Source organism: Ictalurus punctatus, chromosome 15 (assembly GCF_001660625.3).
Source record: "Ictalurus punctatus breed USDA103 chromosome 15, Coco_2.0, whole genome shotgun sequence".
Lineage (NCBI taxonomy): Eukaryota > Metazoa > Chordata > Actinopteri > Siluriformes > Ictaluridae > Ictalurus > Ictalurus punctatus.
Genome location: NC_030430.2, coordinates 22,827,174 through 22,854,995, shown reverse-complemented (window position 1 = coordinate 22,854,995; position 27,822 = coordinate 22,827,174). Strand labels below are relative to the sequence as shown.

General features: G+C 39.7%; 1 protein-coding gene across 12 annotated transcripts in view; it reads left to right on the top strand.

Moving 5' to 3' along the window:
• The window catches only part of cpne9 (copine family member IX), a 49,461-nt gene extending 23,062 nt beyond the window's left edge, over positions 1-26,399 (top strand). For 7 of the 12 annotated variants that reach the window (XM_053686143.1, XM_053686142.1, XM_017486723.3 and 4 more), the window contains 14 exons: positions 10,338-10,401; positions 14,595-14,698; positions 14,893-14,997; positions 17,047-17,088; positions 18,114-18,189; positions 18,331-18,384; positions 18,475-18,536; positions 19,382-19,428; positions 19,553-19,734; positions 20,658-20,785; positions 21,935-22,037; positions 22,124-22,181; positions 23,499-23,572; positions 24,663-26,399. In XM_053686143.1, the coding sequence (XP_053542118.1) occupies positions 10,338-10,401; positions 14,595-14,698; positions 14,893-14,997; positions 17,047-17,088; positions 18,114-18,189; positions 18,331-18,384; positions 18,475-18,536; positions 19,382-19,428; positions 19,553-19,734; positions 20,658-20,785; positions 21,935-22,037; positions 22,124-22,181; positions 23,499-23,572; positions 24,663-24,845 (1,282 nt within the window). In that variant the 3' untranslated portion in view covers positions 24,846-26,399. The other 5 variants (XM_053686146.1, XM_053686144.1, XM_047160366.2 and 2 more) reach the window with 2 other exon arrangements.
• The last annotated feature ends 1,423 nt before the right edge of the window (positions 26,400-27,822 follow it).

Here is a 27,822-nt window from a genome sequence, read left to right as displayed (position 1 = left end):
CCAACAGCAGCAGACCATTAATCACAGCCACAGTCCTGTCACAGGTATGTATTGAGATATATGAGGTAGAAACAGAACTGAATAATCTGCCAAAAGCATTGTAACACTGGCCTAGACCATTGAAAATTTATCAGTAGATCGGCAGAGTTGTTATTCCTATCTGGAGTGACTAATACAAGGTGAAAAAGTGCCTGCAAAATGCCTTCATTTTGTACATATAATAATAAAACTGCTTGTGAATAGGGAAAAATATGCTCTAAAAGTACGTCACAAAGACCTGTGAGGCTTTTTAATGTTTCTCATTCTTAGCGTCTCCCATCAGAGTTTCCGACTTTCAGTGTTGACCTCTAGAAGAAGGGATTCTTTCAGACAGAAATCATTCACTTCGGTCATAAGTGAATAAGATGATGAGATTTCAGTCCACGCTGTGTGTAGGGGTAGCCTTCTGAATTGTATAAAACAACCTCAAATACATAATTACTTACATCCTGCTGCTCCTCTGAATAGAAATGTAACTTACAAACAGTGAAGGAGTGAAGATCCTTCTTTTCGACTCAGATCTGTTCTCGAGTCGTCCATCCACCCCGAACCCCCCACACCAATCACATTCAATCTCATGTTCAAAAGTAATTATCATACAGCTGCCATCAATAAAATTATTCTAATTCTGATTAACCTCAAATATATATCAGCTGTTCCTGCAGGGAGGCTGCAAAGAGACCTATGACAACATTGAAGGAGCTGCAGGAATGTCTGGCAAGTACTGATTACTCTCTGCATGTGACAACAATCTCTCGTGTTCTTCACACATCTGGGGTTCAGGGTAGGGTGGCTAGACGGAAGCCCTTTCTCATAAAAAAACAAAACAAAAAAACATCCAAGCTCAACTAAATCACCCCAAACCATGTGGCAAAATGTGTTATGGTCTGATGAGACCAATTCCAAAAGGTATAATAATTTCATAATTCCAAAAGATATGTTTGGTGCAAAGATAAAGCGCATCACCAAAAGAACACCACACCCACGGTGAAGCATGGTGGTGGCGGCATCATGCTTTAGGGCTGCTTTTCTCCAGCCAGAACTGGGGCTTTTATCAAGGTAGAGGGAATCGTTAATAGCTACAAATACCAGTCGATTTTAGTGCAGAACCTCCAGGTGTCTGCTAGTGAGCGGAAGATGAAAAGGAATTTCACCTTTCAGCACAACAATGACCCAAAGCATACGTCCAAAGGAACGGCTTAACCAAAAGAAGATCAATGTTTTTGGATGACATAGCCAGAACCCAGACCTGAATCCAAGTAAACATCTGTGGGGTGACCTGAAGAGGGCAGTGCATAAGAGAGACCCTCACAATTTGATGGATCAAGAATAAAATATTCCATCCATCCATGTTCTATACAGCTTATCCTTCAGGGTCGAGGGGAACCTCCAGCCTATCCCAGGGAGCATTAGGCACAAGGCGGGGTTCACCCTGGACTCAGTGCCAATCCATCGCAGGGCAAGAATAAAATATTATCAAGGGAAAATATTGCCAAGTCAAGACATGCCACGCTGATAGACACTTACCCAAAAAGACTGAGTGGTGTAATAATATCAAAAGGTGCTTCAATAAAGTATTAGTTGAGGGGTGTGCACACTTATGCAACAATGTTATTGTAAGGTTTTTTGTTTGTTTGTTTTTTGCTTGTTTCCCTAAAAAAGTTTCCGATTGATTTTCAGGTAATTTTGATATGTTGTAAATTCCCATTGAGGGTGTAAAAAGTTCTGACATGATTCATCTTGGTTTCATTTTTTTTTTTTTTTACTTCACAACATGTCATATGAACAGGGGTGTGTAGACTTTTTATATCCATCGTACATGTGTACGGACAAATTTGGAACGACACACTATGACACCATGCGCTTTTTGGAGCGAGATCCAGTCACTGGATTGAAAAGCTGTGTAGCTGGTCATCTGACGTATCAGTCTAAGTTCCTCTTTTAGTGAAATGGGTAGTTCTTGAAGATGTTTATTGATGAAATGTACCAGACTTTATTGCTAGACTAATCCGAAGATATCAAATTGCCATTCTGACATCCTTCTGGATGAAGGCTCTCCACCTGAAACTATGCTTGACGAATTGGAATTGTTTTAAGGATTTCACTACGCTGGATCTTGCATTGACGACAGCGGACACCCGTACGGTCCATCCAGTTAAAGCCACCGATTCAGATTCTGCTCAACCTTCACCTCCTGTACATTTCTGCTTCACAACATCTAAAGAATACAATCTTTCCTGACTAGAGAGTCCACTGAAACATTTATACAAAACTCTAGTGTATTTCTCGATTGGACAACTGCAGCTCTGTACTTTCATTTCCTTTGCCATGTGACCTCTACAGAACACTGAAATTGTGGCTCCTCATCTGGTTCGTACTCTCCCAAAGGTCTTTCGCATGACCTCCCTACTGAGGTCACTTCACTGCCAAAACGCACTCCAAGGCTTTGCAGTAAAATTGTTCAAAACTACACACCTTCATGACATCTCAGGTTGACTGATACTTCCCACTCTTCTTGTTTATAAAACTTTACACTCTTTAGCATTTTATAGCTTGCATTAATCATTTTATTATTAAAAATTTTCTATAAATGGCCGTCCGAAGCAACACTGCGCTTATACACATCTCGGGATTTTTCTATTAATTTATTTATTTTCTGCTGGAAAGAAAAACTTTGTATATTTCCAAGGGATATAATAAGGTATAATAATGACTCATGTACTGTGTAAGTAAGTCAGAAGTCACTTAGGCTTGATTGCCATTATGTTCTCTTGAAATTGTCAGCATTTTACAGACTAATTGGCCACATTCTGTTATCACCTGCTGTCATGTCTCACAGCATGATTCAGGATATCATTCTCGCTGTGTATTTTTCTCTTTCTCTCTCTCTCAAAATTGATCTTTCTCTTTCTTGCTCAGTATTTCTCTCTCTCTCTCTCTCTCTCTCTCTCTCTCTCTCTCTCTCTCTCTCTCAGGATTTTTAGAAGGATATTTAAATAATATTTGTATAATATTTACTATTTTAATCAAGCTTAATAACCATCCTTATTTTTTATTTTTTTAAAAAATCCAACATTTATGAATATATTTGAATATTTCATTCGAAATATGTCTTTCCATCCTAGACACATAGCCTAATATCAGGAGCATTTGCTTCGTGACGATGGGGATTTCATTATCCGTCTCGTTTTGCATCATTATCTTCTCAGATAGACCTTGCCAAAGTATAATGCTACCCATAACAATCTACACCATTTTGTTCGTCATTAGCATTCTGGCTTAACACACTGTTTCTCTGGCTGAAAGTTTCCATCAGAATGACTGCTCCAAATTTTTGGAGCCTATTTAATGAGCTCGTACTAACTAAATATCCGAGCTCATAATGTTCCCCGAATCAGTTTTATACAGAAATCCTGGGCACTGAAAAGGGGGAGAGGGGATACATGTTTGAGTTTAGTGGTGCGTAATTTGGCGAGAATGTATTACGATGTTTAAAGCGTTACTTGTTCATGCTTGTCTTTAATTAAGGATCTCGGATTCATCCTCCTGAACTCCAGAGCTACAGTGCAGTCTTGAGGCGCATGTTTATTTTGTGATATAATTCTGCACCCCACCATAAGGCCAGCTTTAATAAAAGAAAGTGTGTGCCTACATCTGGTGATGTTACAGCTCTGATCTTATATCGTAAGGAGCTAAATGTAAGTGAACAATTGCTTGCTCGGTTGTTTCAGTCACTGACTCATTAATTCACCTCAGCTCCAGTGCCGTTGTTTCCCAGAACGAAGACAAATAGATCTCACTGAGAGCAAGGTAGACCATGTGTTAGTCTTGAAAATCAGGATAAACCAATAAGAGACATTTTCAAGATGACCATGGCCCCAAAGTCTCAACGTTTGCAGTGCTTTCAGTGTTCCGTTTTCCAGTAGAACTTTGTGGTGTTTAATCTCTCCATATTGAATAATACATGGTTGTAAAGTTTATTTCCTAAAGCGAAATGTTATGTATGCCCTGTAAAGACATTATATTAGATGATTTAATGATTCATGTTGAAATATTAATTGTATCCTGCATAGATTTGCATTTTTTACTGGTTATGTTGATTGGCTTTTTAAAAATGGCCTGATTACCACTCGCAAAATTATATTTCTCAGCTTTTAAAGGAGGTACAGTGCCTATGACTTTGCATTCGTAGCATTTCATAGGTCCTAAATCTATATGGACGTGTGATACATAGGCTTTTAATAATTCCAATAAATAACATTACTTTGATAAATCGCTATCTGAAAGTTTGGCCATTTAGTGTGCTATCGCAATCAAATCAAAATCATTATATGTTTCATTAGATGTATCTTTGCAATACATAATTGCATTGTATCGATTTAAACCGTAAACATGTTTTATTCTGATACAAACAAAGGAAATTTTTTAGGATGTGGTTCCTGTTCGCAATGTTGAGATCATTTCGTTTGATTTACAGCCCGAACCAAAAGTAGCTCATGCTTGAATGATATGTTTCCTGCAATGACTTTAGCAAGCTGGCTAATGCCATAGCAACATCAAAACATTGACTGTTTATTTTTATTTATATATTTTTGCAAAGAGCAAAAGAACATTCAGATCCCAGAGCATACAAGGCGGCACGTCTCGTAAATTACAGCCCTGTGTTCCTTTCAGAACACATGCGTGAGGAAACATCGCAACAGATCGAGTCGTTTTGTCTTTTAACAATTTAAAGTGCTGCTAATTGAATTCTAAATTTTAAGAAGGTTGTACTCTTAGAAATGGAGTGAGTTCGGGCAAAACACACATTATCACGCGTTGTGCACTTGGGAGACTCTTATCTATGTCTTATTTTAATTGTTTTCCCCTTTGCATTCCTGAAAGCCCTAATTAGGAATTAAATTTTTTTTTTTTTTTTTTTTTTTAAAGAAAAAAAAAGTTGGCACATGTGTGATTAGTGTGCCAGGGAGAGACATTCGGGATTCACTAATGTATCTGGCTCAAGCTGTTTCTACTCCATTCATGTCAGATACACACAGTTTTCAGTGTGCGCGCTATCAGTTTTTTAGTTACACCTACTTTGCACCCGGTAGGCATTTTTATCGGATACATCTATCATACAGTAGGACACTGTAGGACCACCAATAACCAGATGTTAGTCAGTGATGGTGGGGTGTGTGTGAATAACAGCAGCAGATGTGCTACAGTCGATAACTGAATGCCTAAGTGACCTGTGATAGGTGCGTTTGATAAAATGGGCAGTGAACTTTTTAGTAAAAATAGAATATTTAGAAACAGAATCAGTTTGTCCCCATAGGGAAGCTTTTTTTTTTCTTCTTCCAGTTACAGACTGACCGAGAGGATTTGTAGAACCGTAAAGGCATATTATGGGAACATGTTATAGATTGTATTTTGAACAGTTTGGAAAACATGTGTGTATAAATATTTGTGTAAAAGCTGATTTTAGTGTCAGTTGTGCTGTAATGAGTTCAGAAAGACAGTGACCTTTCTTTAGTGTCGCATTCAGAAAAGCATTTTAATTTGTCCTTGTCTCATGTTTTCACCAAGTGGAAATGAATAGGGGCTTATTTTTCTCTGGCTTGGAGATAAGCCAGTGAATCAGAACCCACTGAGTCATCTCTAAAATCTGTCTTTGTTTACCACACAGACATTTGATCCTCCGACCTTGTGGTAATGGAATTGATGCAAGTTTCTGCTGGATGAGTGCCACAGCTCATACCATAGATTTCGAAAGGCCTTTGTGTTATAGGTATAATAATTAAAGATAAATAACAATAATAATACAATTTTTTTATTTATATAAAATAATAATAATTATTATTAGTAGTAGTAGTATTAGTAGGAGTAGGCGGGTACATTGGCTCAGTGGTTACCACGTTTGCCTCGCACCCCTGGGGTTGGGGGTTCGATTTTGCAGAGTTTACATATTCTCCCCATACCCTCAGATTACTCCGGTTTCCTCCCCCAGTCCAAATACATGCGCTGTAGGCTGATTGACATCTCTAAATTGTCCATAGTGTGTGAATTGGTGTGTGTGTGACTGTGCCCTGCGATGGGTTGGCACCCCATCCAGGGTGTCCTACGCCTTGTGCCCCGAGTCCCTTGGGATACATTTACATTGATTCATTTTTTAGCAGACGCTTTTATCCAAAGCGACTTACAAATGAGGAAATACAAGCAAAGCGATACATCAAGCGGAGAACAGTACAAGTAGTGCTACCGTACAAGATCTATAATTGAGTTCTAGAGAAGCAAAGTGCTCAGAGTAGAGGTGTAAGATCCATAATTTAGTATTATTTTTTTAATAATGTAGGGTTGGCGTTTTAGGGGTTGGTTAGGTGTTCACGGAAGAGGTGGGTCTTTAGCTGTTTTTTGAAGATGGTGAGAGATTCTGAGGTCCGGATTGAGGTTGGAAGTTCATTCCACCAATGAGGAACAGTTAGTTTGAAGGTTCTTGAAAGGGACCTTGAACCACGCTGAGTAGGCACTACTAAGCGCAGGTTATTAACCGATCACAGATTGTGTGAGGGAACGTAAGCCTCAAGGAGAGAGTTGAGATAGGAGGGTGCTGTTCCAGACAAGGTCTTGTACGTGAGCATCAAGGCCTTGAATTTGATACAGGCGGATACAGGAAGCCAGTGGAGGGAGATGAAGGGGGGTGTGACACGGGTTCTCTTGCACTGGATGAAGACGAGGCGTGCTGCTGCATTCTGAATCAGTAGGCTCCAGGCTCCCCCACGACCGTGTGTAAGATAAGCGGTACAGAAAATGGATGGATAGTAGTAGTAGTTAGTAGTATTAGTAGTAGTAGTAGTGTTGTACTGGATGTTTCTGGAATGTAGATAACACATGATACACTGGATACACCTAGTTCTCTGACAGGAATCCTCAGTTTGAATAATCAAGTACAATTCTAAACACAAAGTAAGATATTCCTCTTGTAATACAGCAATTTGCCAGTTACATTTAAAAAAGAAGTATTATTAAAGAATGACATCATAGATTTTATCCACTTAAAGTTAAATTTAATGTTGTGGAATTTCCACGAATTATATCAGTTCCTGTTATCACTTACATTACAGCAGCTATAAACTGTTGTTCCTTTCACCACTTCTCTTTTTTCCCCTCTCTTAAAGTTAATAAGACCAAAAACGAACTAACTAAATAAACAATACACAGCTTGTCCTGTCTCCTCGGTCCTGAAGACTTTCCCGTAGAGGAAAACCTAGTAACCGTTACAAAGCGCTGTCCCCTTCCAAAAATGGTGAATAAATGGCTCCTTACAGAAAACTTCACCGTATCAACTATTAAGCATTTTTCTTGGGTTTAGATTATGTGGAGCGTCCACCATAAAAATCCCTGTAAAAGAACAGTTACTATAGAAACAGTAATCTGCTAGGACGAGTGTATTAATAAAAACCTGTGATGTGAATTACAGCTGACACTACTGTCAGAGCTGCTGGTCTGGATAACGAATCAGTGACTCTACGGACTAATCGAATTCGTGAACTCAGCACTGCTGTAGTACAATATTCATATTTTGTATGTATTAATACTGTATGTTAGTAGGTCATTTGTGTTGTTTGAATTCTCTACCTTCACTTTTAATTGACTGTGCTCGTGACGTGGCTTCCGTAGGACATCCCATAACTCATCCTGACTTGAAGACAACTTGCATTAGTATACGCCATATATGTCATGACAGGAAACCAGCTCTGTCCGGTACTGTGATATATTCAGCACTGAAGGTAATGAGAGAACTTCAGCTTCCTTGCTCGTCGTTTTCTTCCCCGAACTCCTGTAACACCTTAGACGTGTGCTTTCACTGCTTATGCTGACTTGTATTAGTCCAAATTACAGTTACTGTGTTGGACAATATAGTGCTGGGATGATTCGATTCTAAACCACAATGACAGCTGAATGTTTTATCATGAAATATCGGGTGAACATTCTTTTATTTTTTTGTATATTGTTATAGTTTGTTGCTTTGGCTGTTCCACTGTGGTGCAGTTTCGAATGGAATCGTTAGTTATGGCTTTTAAATGTAATGTCTAAATGTAAAACAGTAATAAAAATGATTTCATTAATTCAAATAATAGGCTATATATGGAATAATGTGCTTGACATTTAAACGGCTTTCCATTTAAAGGCCAGTTTAGTGCAGGGAAAGAGGGTTGGTTCAGACTCGTCTGTTAAATTAAATTAGTGCTTAATGTTAGGATTAGTGTAAAGTGTTATGATGTAAACTAATCCTCTTAGAAATAAAGGTACCAAACTGTACTTTTCCTTGTCACTGGTGGGGTGATTCTCTCTCTCTTTCTCTCTCTCTCTCTCTCTCTCTCTATATATATATATATATATATATATATATATATATATATATATATATATATATATATATATATATATATATATATATATATATTAGGTGAGCAAAAGTATAGGAATGCTTGCAATACCTGCAAACAGCCTGCAACCCACTGACATCACCAAATGCTGCTCAATTGGTTTTAGGTCTACTGATTGACTTGGCCAGTCTAAAACCTTCCATGTTCCCCCTGATGAAGTGCTTTTTGTGTTAGCAGTGTGTTTTGGATTGTTGTCTTACTTGAGAGTAATTTTTATCCTCTTTCCTTAAATGCTAAATTCAAAACCTTGCTGTTAATCACTAGTTCAGTTCGCTGTGTCTAATCACTTGCCTGGCTGCCTTGACTTACTGCATCCATCCTACCTACATGTTGGTGTCTGACATTCACCCCCGGAGGAGGCAGATGAAGGAAAGGGAGGGCAGGGGGGGTCTGTCTGAGGGATGCCTTTCAAAATCATCAACATATTTGACATGATATCGCGTCGAGCTGGATTGCTGCCTGTTAGTGAGCTGTGACCGCTGTGTATGAATGTGTGTATGAGCGTGTGTAATGTGTTGCTGCAATGTTTTATATACTGTAAAGGTAAATAGATAGAGATTAAAGACTGAAGTGCATAATGCGCCACGTGTCTGTAGTTTACAGACATATCCCAAATCAAGTTACTGGTACCACCGCAAAAGTTAATTATTTTCCAACAGCAGCACTGCCAAATTGTTTTATCCCCCGTGACGCTTTCCTGGGTCGGGTCGGGAATGAGGAGAAAGGAGGCAGGCTTGGAGCCACTCAAAAGGGGCTCCTTATTTTACTTTTCAGCTATTTTAATTTCTGCTCAGATCTCTCTCTCTCTCTCTCTCTCTCTCTCTCTCTCTCTCTCTCTCTCTCTCTCGTTACGGGAGCCCCTAAAGGCACGAAAAGACACACATAAGTAAGCTTCAGATAATATGGCACACCGTGAGAATCACCACGCGTTACCTACCGCTTCGACCCGCCTCCTCTCCGTCCACAGCTGACTCTTGACCACCCCACCCCCACCCCCCCGCCACCACACCCCTTAATATCACATACAATTTCCCAATTGAATTTATCAAAGAACGCCACGTACTTCAGGACCATTTATATTTATATTTAACGTTGTGGATTGCAACGCGAGTTAGTTCCTGTTGTCACTTTCTTTATACAGCTGTAAAGAGGTGTTCCGTCACCAGCCTATCCCCCCCCCCCCCCCCCCCCCCCCCAATACATCTTGTCTTGTTACCGCTCTCCTCTGTTCTGATGAGCTTCACATCAAGTTACACCTCAACCTCTGACTGCTACAAAGCACTGCCCCTGGATACTCATCCTAAAAATGCTAAATAAACATAGTATTATAAGACAAGTACATTAAACCTGTGCTTTTCAGGCAGCATTACTAATCAGATCCGAGAATTCAGCAGTGCTGTGGTATAAAATTATTGATATTTTGCTATAATTTGAGTTTATTTTACATTACCCACTGCAGGTTCTACTGAGACCTCTTCTTATTCTGCACAATTCTTTTTTTTCCACCATGACCTCCTTTTCCTCATTTTTCCTTTTCACCATTACCTCCCTATTCTTACCACCTAATCCCTCCATTTCTGCTGTCTTCTTTCCGTTAAGCTTTTTTCTCTCTCTATCTCCTCTACTGAAGAAAAAGGTCTGATATTTCTGACAGAAGCTGTCATCTTGTACTGCAAATAACTGAATTCTTCCAACACAAAACACTTCTTGTAGAAAAGTCGATCTTTTTTTTTTTTTTTTCCACCCACTACAGAGTTATACATGCCTACACTACCTCGTCGTCCCAAGGGCTGTATTAAACTCTTGACATTGAATTATGCTCACTCTTTTCTAAGAAAAATTACATTTGCTTTCTTTTCTCTCCTCCAGGGGTATCCCAGGCAAGAAATGCGGGAACATCGTATTTACAGCAGAGGAGCTCAGCAATTGCAGGGTCAGTGTTTTATACACACACACACACACACACACACATCATGTCATGCCATTACAAACACAATGTTTTATCATATATGTTTGGAAGTCTCAGTGGACAAGGAAGTCATTTACAGCAAGCAGGGTAGGAAGTGAAAGTGCAAATTACACCGAGACCATCGTCCTCACATACAGAAGCATCGCATTTCCCGTTTGAACTCTAACAAATGCATTTGTCAGTGTAAGTGCACTCTGTCACGATTACCTTGTCCGATCAATACTGACAGCTGCACTAACCAACAGGGGGTCCATTTTTCACCTAGCACTTTTCACATACCGTTTCAAATAACACCACTGTCTGAATCATTTGAAGTGACACTCCCTCTTACATCTCCGTAGCCATTGTGAAGAAATTCATGTACGGTCCACTCCAGAAATTTTGGCACCAATTAGGGGAATGCTATAGGCTGCTATCAAGAGAATTTTAGTGATAGGTAATTGAGAATGAAACAACATACAGTCTAGCAGCATACATTGAGTGGGTTTTTTTTTTTTTTTTTATAGATGTACCTCTGTTCAGCCGTGTTCGCGGTAATATCATTAAGCAGAGCTGACAGGTTTCAGCAAAATTCCCAGCCCAACTCCATCTCAAAAAGACCAAACATTTGGGCATTGGAAAAGGGAGACTCAGCCTCAGCCTTGTGTAGGGAAACAAGTATTTTACATGTATTTCTGATGTACAGACCTTATCCACACCATAATCCTGCTTTCTTTCTCCCAATCTTTCCACTATATCTTGCAATAGAAATGGCTCTGTACATCATAGACACCCTGCGCTTACACTGTGCCATTTTCCAGAAATGTATTGGGTTTTAATTCCGACTATTTGCTATGTAACAGTATTTTGGTAGCCGATCAGTATTTTTAAACAAGTATTTTAATCTGGCAACCTGATCATTAATTGTCTTGCCTGCTCCTGCTCCTGCTCCTCCAGTGAAAATGGTCATAGAACAAGCATATGGCAGGAAAAATCCTGCCTATATGGATGTTGTTGCAGTTCCCATCTTTGATAATAACTGCAATAATAACGCTATGGAAGCTATTTGGGGAAATGTGTGTGCTGCCCTATGAATGCGCAGCACCTTTTATCTGTTAATTAACAGCATTTTTAAACCATTGGTCACTCAAATATGGTAATTAGTATTTCAGCGTTAAAATATGTGGAGTTGTGAATCAGGATTTTATGAAGAGTAAGATTTGTTCAGGGCCTGTGACATACTTATTAACAACCATATTCATTGTGAGGGTAATGATGATTTTGAAACCAGTGTTTTACTAACCAAAAATCAAACTTATTCCATGTTTTATTTATGTTTATATATGTATTTCCATTCCTTTCCTATGAAAGGTCTCGACAGTTCTGGAGTTGACTGTGTACGAGACCAAAATTCCTAGCGATACCTCATCAGTATGAGAGTGTGGAGAGTATTCCCCTGACGCCACGTCTGCACTAGGTGCCAGTTAAAGCCGTTACACATTTGTCCTCTCCTCTTTGACATTGCTTGTCCCTGGGATCAACCCATCACTGTATGCAGGCAGAATAACAGACCATTCGTATGTATGAAGAACTTGCTATTCTTCTCTACCATGAGACTGTCTTCTCCGAGGCATTGCCCGTTCTGTCTCTGTCCAGGTTTCATGTTGCCTTTTTCAAACCTGGTCCATGAGTGACGTTTTTAAACATAAAAAAAAATAATAAGTTATTTCTATGGAAGATGTTTTAGGGTTTGCAGAAAAGCTGTTCAGTTTGCTTATCTCAAACAAAGAGGGCTTGGTTTATTAAATAGCAGTTAAAGCCAGTGTTTATACAGTAAACTGTCAGTGGTAAGTGAATATTTTTTTCTCTATATCACTAAGCTTAAGCTGCATCCAGAACCTCAGTCTCAGCATTGGTTATTAAAGGTTAATAAAGAAACAGATCTGTGAACATTTGAATTTACACACTTTTTCCCTTTGCCCCAAAATATAGCGATTCAGCAAAGACCGGTTTGGTGTCTGAAATTGCTTCTGGGGCTAAGAGAGTAATGCATCTAACAAGAAAAAGATGTCTGCCTCAACTAAAAAAAATTTATACACGTATGATTTAAACTACTTCCATTTCCTCAGTGATGTCAGACAGATCTGCTGATGCGCTTTAGGACACAGCGTGACTTACTGTCATTTATAAACGTGGATAAAACTTCACCGAGTGTCAAACTCAATTTCAGCCCAGAACATATCTGCATTATTGTGGGCGCTGAAAGTCCAAAAACTCGAGGCTATTATGAGTTTAACATAATATTGTGTGTAGGCAGCTATTCGATTATCTGCTTAATGTTGTGAGTCAGTTTACAATGTTTATTTTTTGCTTCATAATGATGACAAATTTTATTCATTCATGCCACAGTTTCTTTAGTGTAGTAGTAAAAAAAAAAGAAATCGTACAGGCGTGTCTACACTAAGAATATTCATGTCCTCAGTCGGTACGTTTACATGGACAATAATAATTTGTTATTAACCCGAATAAGACGATACTCTGATTAAGAAACTGGCATGTAAACAGCGATTATTGAGGACCTTAACCCGACTGAAGTCATACTCGAAGTAAACACAAATGGAATCGAGACGTGGAGTACTCCTGTTTTAGTCGCATCATCGACGTGCGTTACAGACGTGTACACACCTTAATCACACTATTAACGTCGTGTGGGATTTTTCACCGCATTTTGCGACAGGACACGTACACACACGGCAGCGCTCAACCGCTTGACGGAAAACAAGAGAGCATGGCTGCGTCCCAAACCGCGTACTTGCCTGCTATATAGTAGCCGAGATACATGTATCTCTATATACTATATAGTAGGTAAGTACGTGGTTTGGGACGCAGCCCACGGCTTCAAGCAGTCGTCTATTAGCACGTATAGCATGAGAAATAATTAACTGCACTTGAAGCTTTCATAAAATTAAAAATGAAACGCCCAAAACTGTATACGGTCCCATAACGAAGACCAACTGTATGTCGATACGTGAAATTCTGGAGGGACGGCGTGGCTCGGTGACGTAATGACGTGTGCTGTTACTCGCTCTATGTTCTAACACATGTAAAACGGGAACATGAAAGATATTATAAATATATTCTGAATATTCTAAAAGAGACTCAAGTAAACACCTTAATCAGAATATTGTCTTACTCAGAATAAGGTCGATAATTAGATTACTGCTGTCCATGTAAAAATATGATCGAGTCAATGATTATATCAAAGGACAGATGTGTTTCTAAAGCATTTTAGACACACACACAAAAAAATGTCAACACAAATATTTCTCTGACTGTTTTGTCACATTTTTAAGTGAATTGTATTGTTTACTGTGTAGCCAAAAGTATGTGGACGTCTGACCATCACACTCATATGTGCTTGTTGAACATACCATTCCAGATGTAGTCCTGTTATAATAACCTCTTCTCTTCTGGGGAGGCTTTCCACTAGATTTTGGAATGTGGCTATGTTTATTTGTGATCATTTGTGATCTAGAGAATTAGAGAGGCACCGATGTTGAGCGAAGAGGTAGCCTTCCAGTTCATCCCAAAAGTAGTCAGACGGGGTTGAGTTGGGCTCTGTACAGGACACTTGAGTTCTTCCACAACAACCTTGACACACCATGTCTTCAGGGAGCTTGCTTTGTGCACAGGGGTATTGTCATGCTGGAACAGGTTTGGACTCGAGCTGTTAGTTCCAGTAAAACTACAGTATACAAAGACGTTCTAGACAATTGTGTTTTGGGGAAGACAGTTTGGGGAAGAACCACATATGGCTGCTATGGTCAGGTGTCCACAAACCTTTGGCCATATAGCGTACATACGACTGGTGCAGTGTCGACTGTCCCCATCTGTCGTGTTTCAAGGACCCTGTCGTTAGCTCTCTTTATAAAAATGAAGTGTACTACTGCTCCAGTGATGTTGGAAATCCAGAATCACTTTTTGGACTGCAATTTGGTATCATTTCATGGAAGACAGGAGGTGAGGAACGGGTGTGGATGATAATATACTTTGAATTGTGCCTAAAAAAGCAAATGTGAAGCAAACACCAAGCATGTCTTTACCTACTGTCAGTTGTGTAAATTGGATCCTTTAAATGTAACAAACTACAGGGCTTTACTGTATGTACTTTCGAACAGGATATTGCCACCATGCAGCTCTGTGCCAACAAGCTGGATAAGAAAGATTTCTTTGGGAAATCGGACCCTTTTCTGGTGTTCTACCGCAGCAACGAGGATGGCACGTAAGCAAGAGCTACCAGCTTAGATGGATGCTGTTTTGCTAAAATGACCAGTATAGATCCTTCCAGCATGGCCTGATTATTCGTTGCATACAGACAAGATGATAAGTGCTCATTATATTAGTTTTATCTTAAATAATATGTCTCTTGCAGTTGTGTGAACTGTTTATTTGACTCGCCATGGTGCTTGGTTATAGGTTCACCATCTGCCATAAAACAGAGGTGATCAAAAATACTCTGAATCCCGTGTGGCAGCCCTTCACCATCCCTGTACGTGCTCTGTGTAACGGAGATTATGACAGGTGAGGAGAGTGGGCAATGCATTCCACACACACACACACACACACACACACACACATCACCTTTACTTTATGTTCTTGTTGCTGTCTACTGCATGGTGATTTATATTCTCACCCACTCAGCCCTCTTGCTGAAGTGGTAGCCTGAGATATTCTGTACCATGGCGAGCTTGAAAATGTTGTCTGCTCGTGGTGGAGCTGTGCGTGGCAAATGCAGCCACACTGAGCATGTGTTGGAGCCTGACCGCTGTGTCTCTGCAGCACTGAGTGTAACGCCAGCAGTGAGTGACGCCTTCAGGCCCGGCCTCCTGCTCACACTGACCTTTCGCTAGAATAAAATAAAATCTCTCCTCTTTCATCCCGCAAAGTTTGCAGAAGATCACAATATGTGTAAGGGTCTATTGCATGTATATTGTATAGAAGTGATTGAATTGTAAAAACAAAATAATAATAAAAATAATAATAATCAAATACCGGAGCTCCTCCTAGAAGGTAGTGTGAACCCTTTCTGTGTTTTATATATATATATATATATATATATATATATATATATATATATATATATATATATATATATATATATATATACACACACACACAGTACTGTGCAAAAGTCTATTTGTTTTGTAGTACGAACTGTGTTATAGATTTTTATTTTCTGACTTCTACATTATCTTTACATTTACATTTATTCACTTAGCAGACACTTTTATCCAAGGCGACTTACAAATGAGTACAAAAACATTTTAGACTTCTCAACATTAGTTTTCCAGCCCAAAATTAAATTGTTACAGGAAAACGTTTGTATGTCAGTAAAGAAAGCAGCGTATTATGCAAGGGACACTTTTCCGAAGAAAAAAAAAACAACAGTGAAGACTGCTGGGTTTTCCTGCAAAGATATGAAGCTCATTTCCTTATAAAACCACTAATTGTACCCGAGACGACGACTTTTTTTTTTTTTAAGCAAAGGGTCACGACACCAAATATTTACTTTGTTCCATTTATTACTGTTTACTCCGTTTATACTGTTTTTTATTTTTACAGAGAAACATTTTATTCATTATTTTTGAAGGCATGTTTGCTCTACAGCAGTTCTTTGCATGTGCCTAAGGCTTTTGCACAGTACTGTATATCACACTACTTTATCTCTATGTATGATCTCTGCTTATTGGGGGAACGGTGACTTAGTGGTTCGCACGTTTGCCTCGCACCTCCAGGGTTGGGGGTTCGATTCCCACCTCCACCCTCTGTGTGTGGAGTTCACATGGTCTCCCTGTGCTTCGGGGGTTTCCCTCGGTTTCCTCCCCGATGCGTCGATTGGCATTACAAAATTGTCCGTAGTGTGTGATTGTGCCCTGCAATGGGGTCGCATCCTGTCCAGGGTGTACCCCACCTAGTGCCCCGAGTCCCCTGGGATAGACCCTGCGTAAGATAAGTGGTACAGCAAATGGATGGATGGACGACCCATAAATAAGATAACTAACAAAAATGAACTGTTATTTTTATCCTTTCGGTCAGATTTCGCACCGCAAACATCAACGACGGCTTTAATTGAAAACGGTATGAATGGGATAACCCACGGCTAGGTGTGCATTACACGATTTTAATGCACTCTGTGCCTCCACGTTGTGCATTAAAATCATGTAATGCACACCTAGCTGTGGATTATCCATTATTTATTGTATCTATATTCTTATCATGCCTATAAATTGAACCCAAGATATTTCTGAATGTCGAAAACTCCAGTGTACTGCCTGTTAGTAGCTTGCTGGTTTAGCACGAAGTACACATGTAAGGCAAATATGAACGTAAACGTATAGGAATAGAAATAGGAATGGAATTACAATGTTGATCGTAGTGGTATTACTAAACAGCATCGTTCTGAAGGGAAGACGGTTTTACAAAGATGATGGGTTTTTTATTGGCGTCTCATTGCGTCCGTCCTCAAATCGATCGTTATTGCAAAGTCCAAGGATGTGAAGTTAGAATCTCATTTCTCAGGTTAAATTTATTCATACTTCTTCTTCTTCTTGTTTTTTTTTTAAATTCCAGAACAGTTAAAGTCGATGTCTACGACTGGGACCGGGATGGAAGGTACTATATCTTTCACTGACCTTTAGTCGAGTTTGATCCTGACTTTTTTTTTTGTTTTCCACTATAACATGTTGTTGTTTCAACATCACTTCGTTGCTCGTGGAACATTTCTTTCAACCGCTCTCATTCCCACCTGATGTGATCAGTGTGTGGCTCCTCCTACACTTCCTGCTCCGGAGTCGCGTGAAAGTTTTCTCCACATTCACCAGTCCATTTCCAAACTGCCAAACTGTAGTGTGTAGTTCTTCACGTTAGTTTGTAAAATTGTTTATTTGTTGAATATTGAAATACTGACCACACGCTTAGCTCTGTAACATTAGTTCTGATAAGGCTTTGCATCGCCTACATCAGAAGGCAACACCGATAAATAAAATACAAAGTCCTAAAAGCCTTTAATTAAATGAATGAATGTGTTTTATGATGTGAACTGTGGGGCAACGGGATGTTTTACCGCTCTACAAAATGGTGTGGTTTAGAGGCAGCAGTTTTTTTTTTGTTCCAATTTTGAAGTCACCTGACTAGCCCTCGCTTTTTGTAGGAAATCTAGCACTGCTGACAGGATATGAAGTTAACACATGCTCAGATGGAATTTTTAGCTTTATATATATATATATATATATATATATATATATATATATATATATATATATATATATATATATATATATATATATATATAAAGTTGGAGTAGTCTACAGTGGGTGCATAATATCAATATTCATTTTCAGTAATCTTTTTATCCTGGTCAGGGTCGCACTGGATCCAGAGCTTATCCCTGGAGCCCTAGGTATCTTAGACAGATGTTCGGCAATTTATGGTAGCCAGTCCTCCTACTGGAGGTAGGAGATATCAAACCGGAGCTCATACTGATCGGTTATAAGCATCGATGTTCCAGAAACATGACAGGGATGCTGCTCCTACTTAAAGAACACATGCTCACCAGCAGATTACTGCACAGTCTTCGAGTGGCGATGTATCCCTTATTTAATTATATTTATTTGATTGATGTGAGTTTTGTTCTTTAGTCACGATTTTATTGGCGAGTTTACCACCAGCTACAGGGAGCTGTCTCGAGGCCAGAGCCAGTTTAATGTTTACGAGGTGAGAGAAAAGCTCATGCGCTGTTCATGCACAGTACAATCTCATTTACCTTTTGAGCAAGAAAGAACATACTGATTGTAAGGATATATCCTGCAGTCATGAGCCAATTTTTTTTTTACCGTTTGCCATGTCTAATTTCAGGTCCTCAACCCCAAAAAGAAAGGCAGGAAAAAGAAATACATAAACTCTGGCACAGTAAGTAGAATGGCCTGTCAAAGTGTCCTCCCCTACAAATTAATTTTCATAATTACCCTTATTATCTAATCTTTCATACTCTCTCTCCAGGTAACGCTTTTGTCCTTCAAAGTGGAATCAGAGTACACTTTTGTGGACTTTATTAGGGGCGGGTGAGAGCTTTGTTCAGAGTTACAACTTAAATACAATAGAGATGTTGACGCGATTGCGTTATTCCGTACAGTGGGCCTCATTTATCAAGCTGAATGTGAACGGGTTTATTCATAATTCGTTCGTATGCCCGTTTACATAAGGAATTTGGTATCCGTGTATCCGTGGCAACGTCGGAAAAAGTTTCGTATCCTACTCGTGCTCCCGAAGAAGACTAACTATTGTAAACCTCGACTTCAAATCATATCATTTGCATGGATCGCTGCACTTTTATATCTGGAACATGCTGTCGAGATTATGTTGCTTATTTTTTTTCTTACGTTTACAGCATTTAGCAGACGTCCTTATCCAGAGCGATTTACACAAGCGCTTTGGAGTCTCGATATAAAAACACATCCTCATGCTAGTTCACTCAGTCAGGGACTAAGAGTAGCGTCAGGAATATAATGTGAAAACCAGTCGTTTTATATTATTGCCATTATTTGAAAGAAAAAAAAAAAAGAAACACAAACCCATAAATGAAGTCAAATAAAATGGACAAATACACAGAGGACAAGCCGGTCTGTCTGCACAGAGTCATAATTAGTGCTTGCTTGTTATTATTATTATTATTATATTTTTCAGTATTTTTGTTGGCATAGACGTGAGTCAAAATAACTTCCACTTCTGTCTTCCAGCCTTTACCCCGATCGTTCATTTCATTGCGAGTACGAAGAAAATCAACCTTTCAACCATGAACCAAAAAAAGATTGAGGAATGAGGCCCAATATTTAAAAAAATAAAAATAAATCAGAGGTAACATTTCGTATTTGAGTGACTGAAAACTTTTTTTTACATTTTAAAACAGGACTCAGCTCAACTTCACAGTAGCCATAGACTTCACTGCTTCCAACGGTGAGCTTCAGTTTCTGGTATCTTAGTCCCGTCATCTGTCCTTCTGGATCTTTTCTAACTTGCGGATTTGATTACTATATATTGCAACATACCGTTTCTAAGTCTGTGTGTGTGTGTTTTGCAGGTAACCCATCCCAGCCCACATCTCTCCACTACATGAGTCCGTATCAGATGAATGCCTACGCAATGGCGTTAAAAGCAGTTGGTGAAATCATTCAAGATTACGACAGTGACAAACTCTTCCCTGCTTATGGGTTTGGGGCTAAAATTCCTCCTGATGGAAACGTCTCACATGCTTTTCCTCTGGTGAGCTGCACCTGAGAGTTACAGCTTTAAATATTCAAACACGTCAAGGGTGATATTTGTTGCTTAGGGGTCATCGTTGGTGCTTTACCTGTTGGTGTTTCATACGTTAAAGCATTTTATTCACTTGCTGCTACCAATTATTCAGCAAAAAAATAAATTCATAACATTAAAGCATCATTTGTAAAGTTTCAGAACTCGAATTTATTGATCATGTGCCTGTGGTTTGTGGTTTATTTTTTAAGTTTGTGGTTTATTGATGACTCGTTGAATGATTCATTGGTCATTATATGCTTACTTGGGAAACTAAACAGGATCAACATTAGCTAGCGGAGATATTTGGAATTTTTTTTTTTAGAGCCTTCTTCTGCAAATTGAACCTTTCCAACCTTTCCCATAATTGACCCCAACTCTCTGCTGAAACTATGTATTAAGTTGTTTTCAAGGGGGGAAAAAATGAAATTTTCCAGCTGGGGGAAATGCTCATTTCCAGGTCGTAAAATGTACACAGAAGCCTTTTAACGAAATAGCGAATGATACGACAAATCTCTGTGCTGTAAGAGGAATAAAACAGGATGGGGTGATCACAGCAATGCCGCATTCGAGTAAAGGTCATAACTTCCCTAACGTCCATAAATTCCGACTTTGAACTGGGAAAAATCAAAGAAACAAACGCCCCCCATAACTCAGAATTCCTACTCAGAAACTTCTGATGATCTCCTCGACTCAAGAGTTCAGCGCTCGATGCCAAATCAACATGGCTGCTCACAGCATCAGCAATACACAACATACCACTTCCCTTTAAATGAGTTGTACTGTATATACAAGTATTTGCATATTCCTTTCATGACACCTTTCTTAGTTGTGTCAATTTGTCCATTTAAAATGTATACGTTAAGTGTACGCAGTTTTCCCCCTGGCTGTAGAACTCGGACTGCGAGAATGCTAATTGTGTGGGAATCGAGGGAGTCCTGGAAGCTTATTACGAATGTCTGCGGACAGTGCAGCTCTACGGACCCACGAACTTCGCTCCCGTCATCAGCCAGGTGGCAGAGTAAGCGACATTCTCTCTTACGTCTCGCTCTCTTCGTCTCCCTATCTCTCTTTATTGTCCGCGCTATCTGTTGCTAACTCTCAATCCCTCTCCATTAGTATGATTAATAAGCTCAGCCCGGAGTCTCCAGCGTCTCTCCACACTCGCGTACATCAGAAACTCTGTCTGAATACTGAGCGTGCTGTCAGTGTTATTATTACTTTCCAGAAGGCTGAGGTAGAGCCAAAGGGAGATGCGCTCAATACACTGTTAACTTTTTCAGACCGGTGTGCACCAGTGTATATATCCTCTTAATCAGAACCGCACACAGTGACTGATAAGCTGTAGGCTTTAGTTCTTTCGCTGTATTTAATTTGAATCATCTTTGGTGCACAGCTTTATCAGATGCGAGAAAATCCCCCAATCGAGAGAGCCTGAAACTGTCGGATACTCGCCTGACTGCAGGATTGCAAGGGGGCTTAAGGAGGCCCCACTGATCGATCCTGAGCGGTTTACATTTAATAACAGCACCAGAGCGGCAGCACAGAGCTCCGCCTAAGTGAAGAAAGATGTAGAGATTGTTATTGATGTGGAATAGTTCAAGGGCATCAGAACAAGGCTGGGTTTAGTTCTTTTCGGCTCTTTTATTAAAATCGCGTTTATTCGCTTTCAATACTGTGTGTTAGTGTTGTTTATTTTATATGTACGATCTGTGTTTGTTTGTTTATTTATTTATTTAAATTGTGTCTTGTATTATGTATTAAGGATTATGTTTGCTCCCTTGTATTCTATATGGCCAAAAGTTTGTGGACACCTTCAGTACATTCATATGTACTGAAAAACTGTTATGAAAAACGATTAGTCCAAACGCTTGCATGAATCTACAGTCTAGGCTAGAAAGAAATCAAGAAGATATGCAGGCTGTCCTACAGAAGCTAAACTTGTTCCTTGCAAGTCAGCATGAGTTTAAATTTTACATCCATACTGCTGGAATTGCCGAATAGCTTTTCTATTCTCTGCCATTTTCCAATCAATGTCACGCTGAATGTCTGTCATGGTATACTGACAATGAATAAATGTCACGTTTATCACATTCATAAACTTTTGACGAGCGTTTCTGTGTTTGTGGTCGTAAGTCGCAGGTGTAAAGGCTTGTTCTTCCTCTCACAGGGCCGCAGCAGGTGTGACGGACGGCTCGCAGTACTTTGTGTTGCTCATGATCACAGATGGAGTCATCTCCGACATGGTGCAGACTAAAGAGGCCGTGGTCAATGTGCGTCTCTTCCATCATCCTTTACTGCAGCTTCCAAATGTGAGCTCTTTCAGTAAAATGAGACCTCTCTCTCTCTCTCCCTATAGGCTTCCTCCCTGCCCATGTCAATCATCATTGTTGGGGTGGGGCCTGCCGAGTTTGATGGTGAGTGTGGAAGACACGAGGCTCTGGTATAGAAGATAGCGTAGGGAAACACACAATACCATTTGAAAAAAGAGGTTTGTGTACATACAAAGCAGGCAAGTGAAAGCTCTGGGGCCTGTACCATGAAGCTAGTTGAATAAGCTCAGGGTTACAGGATTATGGTAAATAGTCTGAACTTATATAACGCTTTTAATCCAAAAGCGCTTTACACTGTGTCTCATTCATCCATTCACACACACACACTCACACACCAATGGTAGCAGAGCTGCCATGCAAGGCTCTAACTTGCCATCGGGAGCAACTTGGGGTTCAGTGACTTGCCCAAGGACACGTCGGCATGTGGAGTCACGTGGGCCGGGAATCGAACCGCCAACCCTACAATTAGTGGACAACCCGCTCTACCACCTGATCCACAGCCGCTCATAATTAGTTTCGAGTTGACAAAACCAAACCGATCCAATCAGGCTTTATTGGTACCATGATGCTTGATTTCAACATACTCTGTCTTTGATCCTTAAACTATGATTAGTCCACGAGCGCGTGCACTTAAACGCGTGAAGTCGGCACCGAACAGCCAGTAGCGTTCAACATGGCGAAAAAGCAGGTGTGCATACTTCCGGTTTAAAAGCAAGAAAATATTTTGCGGAAATACGAGGAATTTAAATCTACATTAACCGCAAAAACACAGACACCGTTGCGGCCGCCAAAGCTCGGGAACACTGCTGATCGTGTAAATGCGTACGTTTACTTTTGTAGGCTTACAATGAAAATAAACCCATCGAAAACTTATAACCCCGACATATTTCCTGTCATTTCATTTAATATAAATGTTAATTGTTTTAATGAAATGTGTCTCTGCAAAGTGCTCTTCTTCTTACAGTTTGAATTAGTTGTGTCACTTTGCCCACTGATTGGTCCAAGTTGGGTTTGGGTTCTCTTATCCAGAACTTAACCTGTCCCGGAGCAGGTTAGCCATGGAGCGTGAGTTACTATGGCGATGAACGGGCGGTAAAAAAAAACTATGGCGGTAAAATCCGAGACACTTTCATGGTACCTAAAACCCAGGGTTGGTACAAACTAAACTGAACGTTACATGGTTAGCTACCTAAACCAGTTTCATGGTACAGGCCCCTACTGTGCCGCACAGTCCGGTGTTTTGCTTGCTCAGAAACCTGACTAGGTTAAAAAATCCGAGCTATTATATGGAAAAGTAAGATATTTCTGTAGATATCCAAAGTCCATTCTCTGTCATGTATGGAGCCTTTTGCCATTTGTTTGTTGACGAGAAGAAAAGTGTGTCTGTCTCTCTCTATCCAGCGATGGAGGAGTTGGATGGTGACGAGATTCGGGTGTCCTCTCGGGGCCGCGTCGCCGAACGGGACATTGTTCAGGTCCTCATCACGACACCAGCTTTTCCCATTTTTCCATACTCTCCTACATCTGATACAGCTTATTATCTAATTAGCTAAATATTCAATAGCTTGATCCAGTGAAGCAGGAAGAACACGAGCATGCAGCACAGAGTTTTTATTACTGTACTTCAGTCATTTCTGAGCAGCTACAGTTGTTAATATCCAAGGAGGAATTTCATTCTAGCTGTGCTTGTCATGGTTGCACACGCAACATTTCCTGAAATACGGTATAAAAAAATATAAATTCTCAATTGCTTCAGGACCAACATTTATCCTTTAACACTGGCTATGTTGACCTTACCTGGTTGTAGTGACACAAATCTGATTTTCTGCCTTGATGTGACAAAGATCTGATTTTTTTTCAGGACTGTGTGGTCACAAAAATCGGATCTTTCTTTTAATCTGATCTGAAGCACTTTGATATACGGTCATAGATCAATACATATCAGATAAGTTCTGATAAGTGGCAGTGCGACATGAATGAGAATGGTTCAATCAGAATACTCTACTCTCATGGATATCAAACAATTGCCAACACAGGTTTATCAAAAATAAATAAATCTTTGTTAAATATAGGTGTGTAACAATTATTGGCACCCCATGAATTCATATGAGAAAAATATATTCCCATTGATATTTAAAAAATTTTTAGTACACCTGGGTGACTAGGAACAGGAAATTGTTCAAACATGACTTCCTGTTTCACAGGGGTATAAATATGATGGAACACATAGGCCAAATTCCCTTAGTCATTCATCACAGCGGGCAAGACCAAGGAATATTGCTGTGATGTGCGGCAAAAGGTTGTTGAGCTTCACAAAATGGGAAGTGTCTATAAGAAAATAGGACAAGCGTTGAAAATGCCCATTTCCACCATCAGGGCAATAATTAAGAAGTTCCAGTCAACTGGAAATGTCATGAATCAACCTGTAAGAGGACGTGTGTCTATATCGTATATACCTTCTTTGCTCATATTTACCAAGGGTGCCAATAGTAGTGGAGGGCACCATATATATATATTATATATATAAAATATGTTTTAGATCATGGTTCTGTATGTGTCTCTCAGTTTGTGCCATTCAGGGACTACATTGACCGCTCGGGAAATCAGGTGCTCAGCATGGCTCGTCTGGCCAAGGATGTACTGGCTGAGATCCCGGAGCAGCTGCTGTCTTTCATGAAGAGCCGTGGCATCGAACCCAGACCTGCGCTGTCCCACTCTCCTACACCACATATCCACATACACCTCTGATTCCAGATCACGCTCCTGTTCACACTGCAGATTAGCTGGATATAATACCTTTATATTCATCCAATCCTGACTGAAATAATAACTCTATACTATAGTCTAGTTGTATGTGGTTGCGTCATCCTTTGTTGGTAATGATCACCTTGTTCGTCATCGGTTTGCACTTACTCAGGTTTGAAATAACGTCTCGTCGTTTACGGACGTACGTACGGCGATCTCTGTATGGCTCTCCCACAGTCTCTACGTGCTGTAAGTGTGTGTCTACGATGGACGGTTTAACATGCACACTTGCAGGTATGTCTTTAACATGTAGTGCAGCACCTAATGGTTATTCATTTGATTTCTGTTTCCTTCTTCAGGTGTTTAGCCTTCCCTCTCAATCGCTCTGCCTTCCTTTTTCTTTTTCTTTTCCCAGTCCCTGTAGGATTTCGCGATTTTGCGATCGCAGGAATGAACGCAAACTCAAGCAAACGCCACAATATTCTGAGGAGTTTGCGATTTTTCTAATTTTACCGCAGATTTTCTGCAGATCTGGACCAAGACACGTCATGTGACGTCATCACAACACGTATTCGGCTAAAAGCCCTCTTCGTTTCACGTGTATCGTACAGCTGATCATGAGTTTAGCCAAAAGGTCTCAATGCATCACTGCAAAAGTCCGTGCAATTCCGCCAATTCGAGTAGTTTTCCGCAAGTCGCATCGTAGATTTTGAAAAAGTCGTGGTAAAATCAAGCATTCCTGTCTGTTTTCCTCTAAAAACAGCGTACGAACTCGTATCCGTTCGCCCTCTACCCATCCAGAGAGCACAAGCGGTGTAAATAAGTGCGGCTATTTCTAAGCGGAAGTTTTACAAACAGCAATTAAACAGACACTGTTGAGAAAGAGAAGAGAAAGTGTTCCGTTACAATTATTCCATAGGAATGTGTCAACAATTATATTTCTACATTTACTTCCGTTGCATTAGAAATGCTGCTACATTTAATGTTGCGGAAAGAAGTCAGTTCCTGTTATCACTTGTGATATGACGGGTATAAACATTCCTTCATTCCTTCAACATCAACAGCCTCTTGTTTTCTCTCGAGACAAAAAAATAATAACAATGCAGCTTGTCATTTTACTGAGAAACCGTCAAGTGCAAAATCATCTCCCCTGAACACGTTCCCTCTGGAGGAAAGCTTGAAGGAACGGTTTACTGTCTGACTGTCTGAAGTCTTCACCAGAATGTGTTCAACTCGGTTAAACAACACATTTTAAATGAAGAAACGTGTTTAATTGTTAAATGTAAATGATGCGAGTATCTGCCGTGCAAGACGTGACGAGTTATTTGATAAGGTAACGTTTTACACTTAACGATACTGTTCCATAAATAAAAGGCCCCCTAAGCAGCAACAAATGAATAGTTTTAAATCTTATACGTTACACCTTTTAACTACTACGAACTAATATGTATTCATCGTTTCTATGATACAACCGTGTACACGTGCAGGCTATTGTTGCCCATTTCTTTTTTTATAGGACTTGACTGGCTAAATAAAAACAACACACTGACCCTGTAATCCTCTGAGGAGACCTGTTTGTGTGCACAGTAATAACTCGTATATACATTTACTGTACATGTTACAGACTGAGGAATGGGAATAGATTCAGGTATATTAGGTAGTAGATCTCCATGAGGAAGGTAAAGTGTAGCTATTTGGAATTAATGTTGATGTGATCAGTTCTTCATTAGTGGTTATTATAAAATATCCATAGTTAGCAAGTACGTCTACACACACATATATATAAATATATATACACACACATATATACATATATACATACATACATATATATATATATATATACACACACACACATACATACATACACACATAAGTTTGTGGACACTCGACTGAAATGTTTCTCATGATCGTTAAAAAGCTTTTGATCTGAAGGTGTGTGATTAAACGTGTGAAATCGGTGTCGTAGACAAAAATCACGCCAACGTATTCGTTTCTTTCACTAGAAAACTAACATTTTTTTTTTTAAACGGACGACTCGGAGAGAAATATTTCCAAAAAGCAGCCGATTAGAGTCCGGCGTCGGTGTGAACTCCTTTAATCCTGTTTAAAAATCGTCTCAGGGAAATTCCTCAAGAAATCGCTCGAGAAAACACCAAGAATACATTTCTGGAAATTCTAGGCGAAAAGGGCGTCGACTTTGAAGATGCTAAATTATTAAATTCTTTCGATTTATTTTGGATGTTTTTTTTTTTTTTATCACAACATGATTCCCATCGTTCAATTTGTGTTACTCCAGAGTTTTAAAAATAAAGAATGAGTGTGCCTAAACGTTTGACCGGTAGTGTGTATGTTCTGTGGTATGTACGACTCTGTAAATACTGTTCAAGTTCATTCTCTTAATGATGAACTCCTGCTAATCAACTAGTCACATTTAGCAGTTAATAGGGGTAACATAAGTGTTAATGAAGAACTACGCATTTGTTTCTGCTTCCTTCCTGCATTATGGAACAGTATTGTAATGTGTTGATATGGAAATGAGACTGTATTAGAACCAGCACATTAATGCATACCTGTAATTTGCCTTGCACTTGGCACTACTATAAAAGCTGTGCTATGGCCAGAGGAAGTAAAAAGGCACAGTGAAAAATGGGACAGATTGGTTGTACATACACGACACCACAGAGGGACATGTGTGTGTGTGTGTGTGCTGAGAGTATTATTGGCAGTGTTTGGGACTAGGGAATCTTCTGTTAAGAAGTTTGTACTGTGCTGTGACGTCATGAGGCAGCACACCGAATCCGCCATTAACGGAGGATATGTTGGAGTAATGGCATTGTACTGAAAATGTATGTGTAATTATATTGTTCTATAAGCTGCAGTAATTGCACAGCGTTTTGCATGTATACGTCTACATAACCTGCTCCGATATTAATGGACGTTTTCTCAATTCCACACCAACTCAAATGTTGCATGGTTG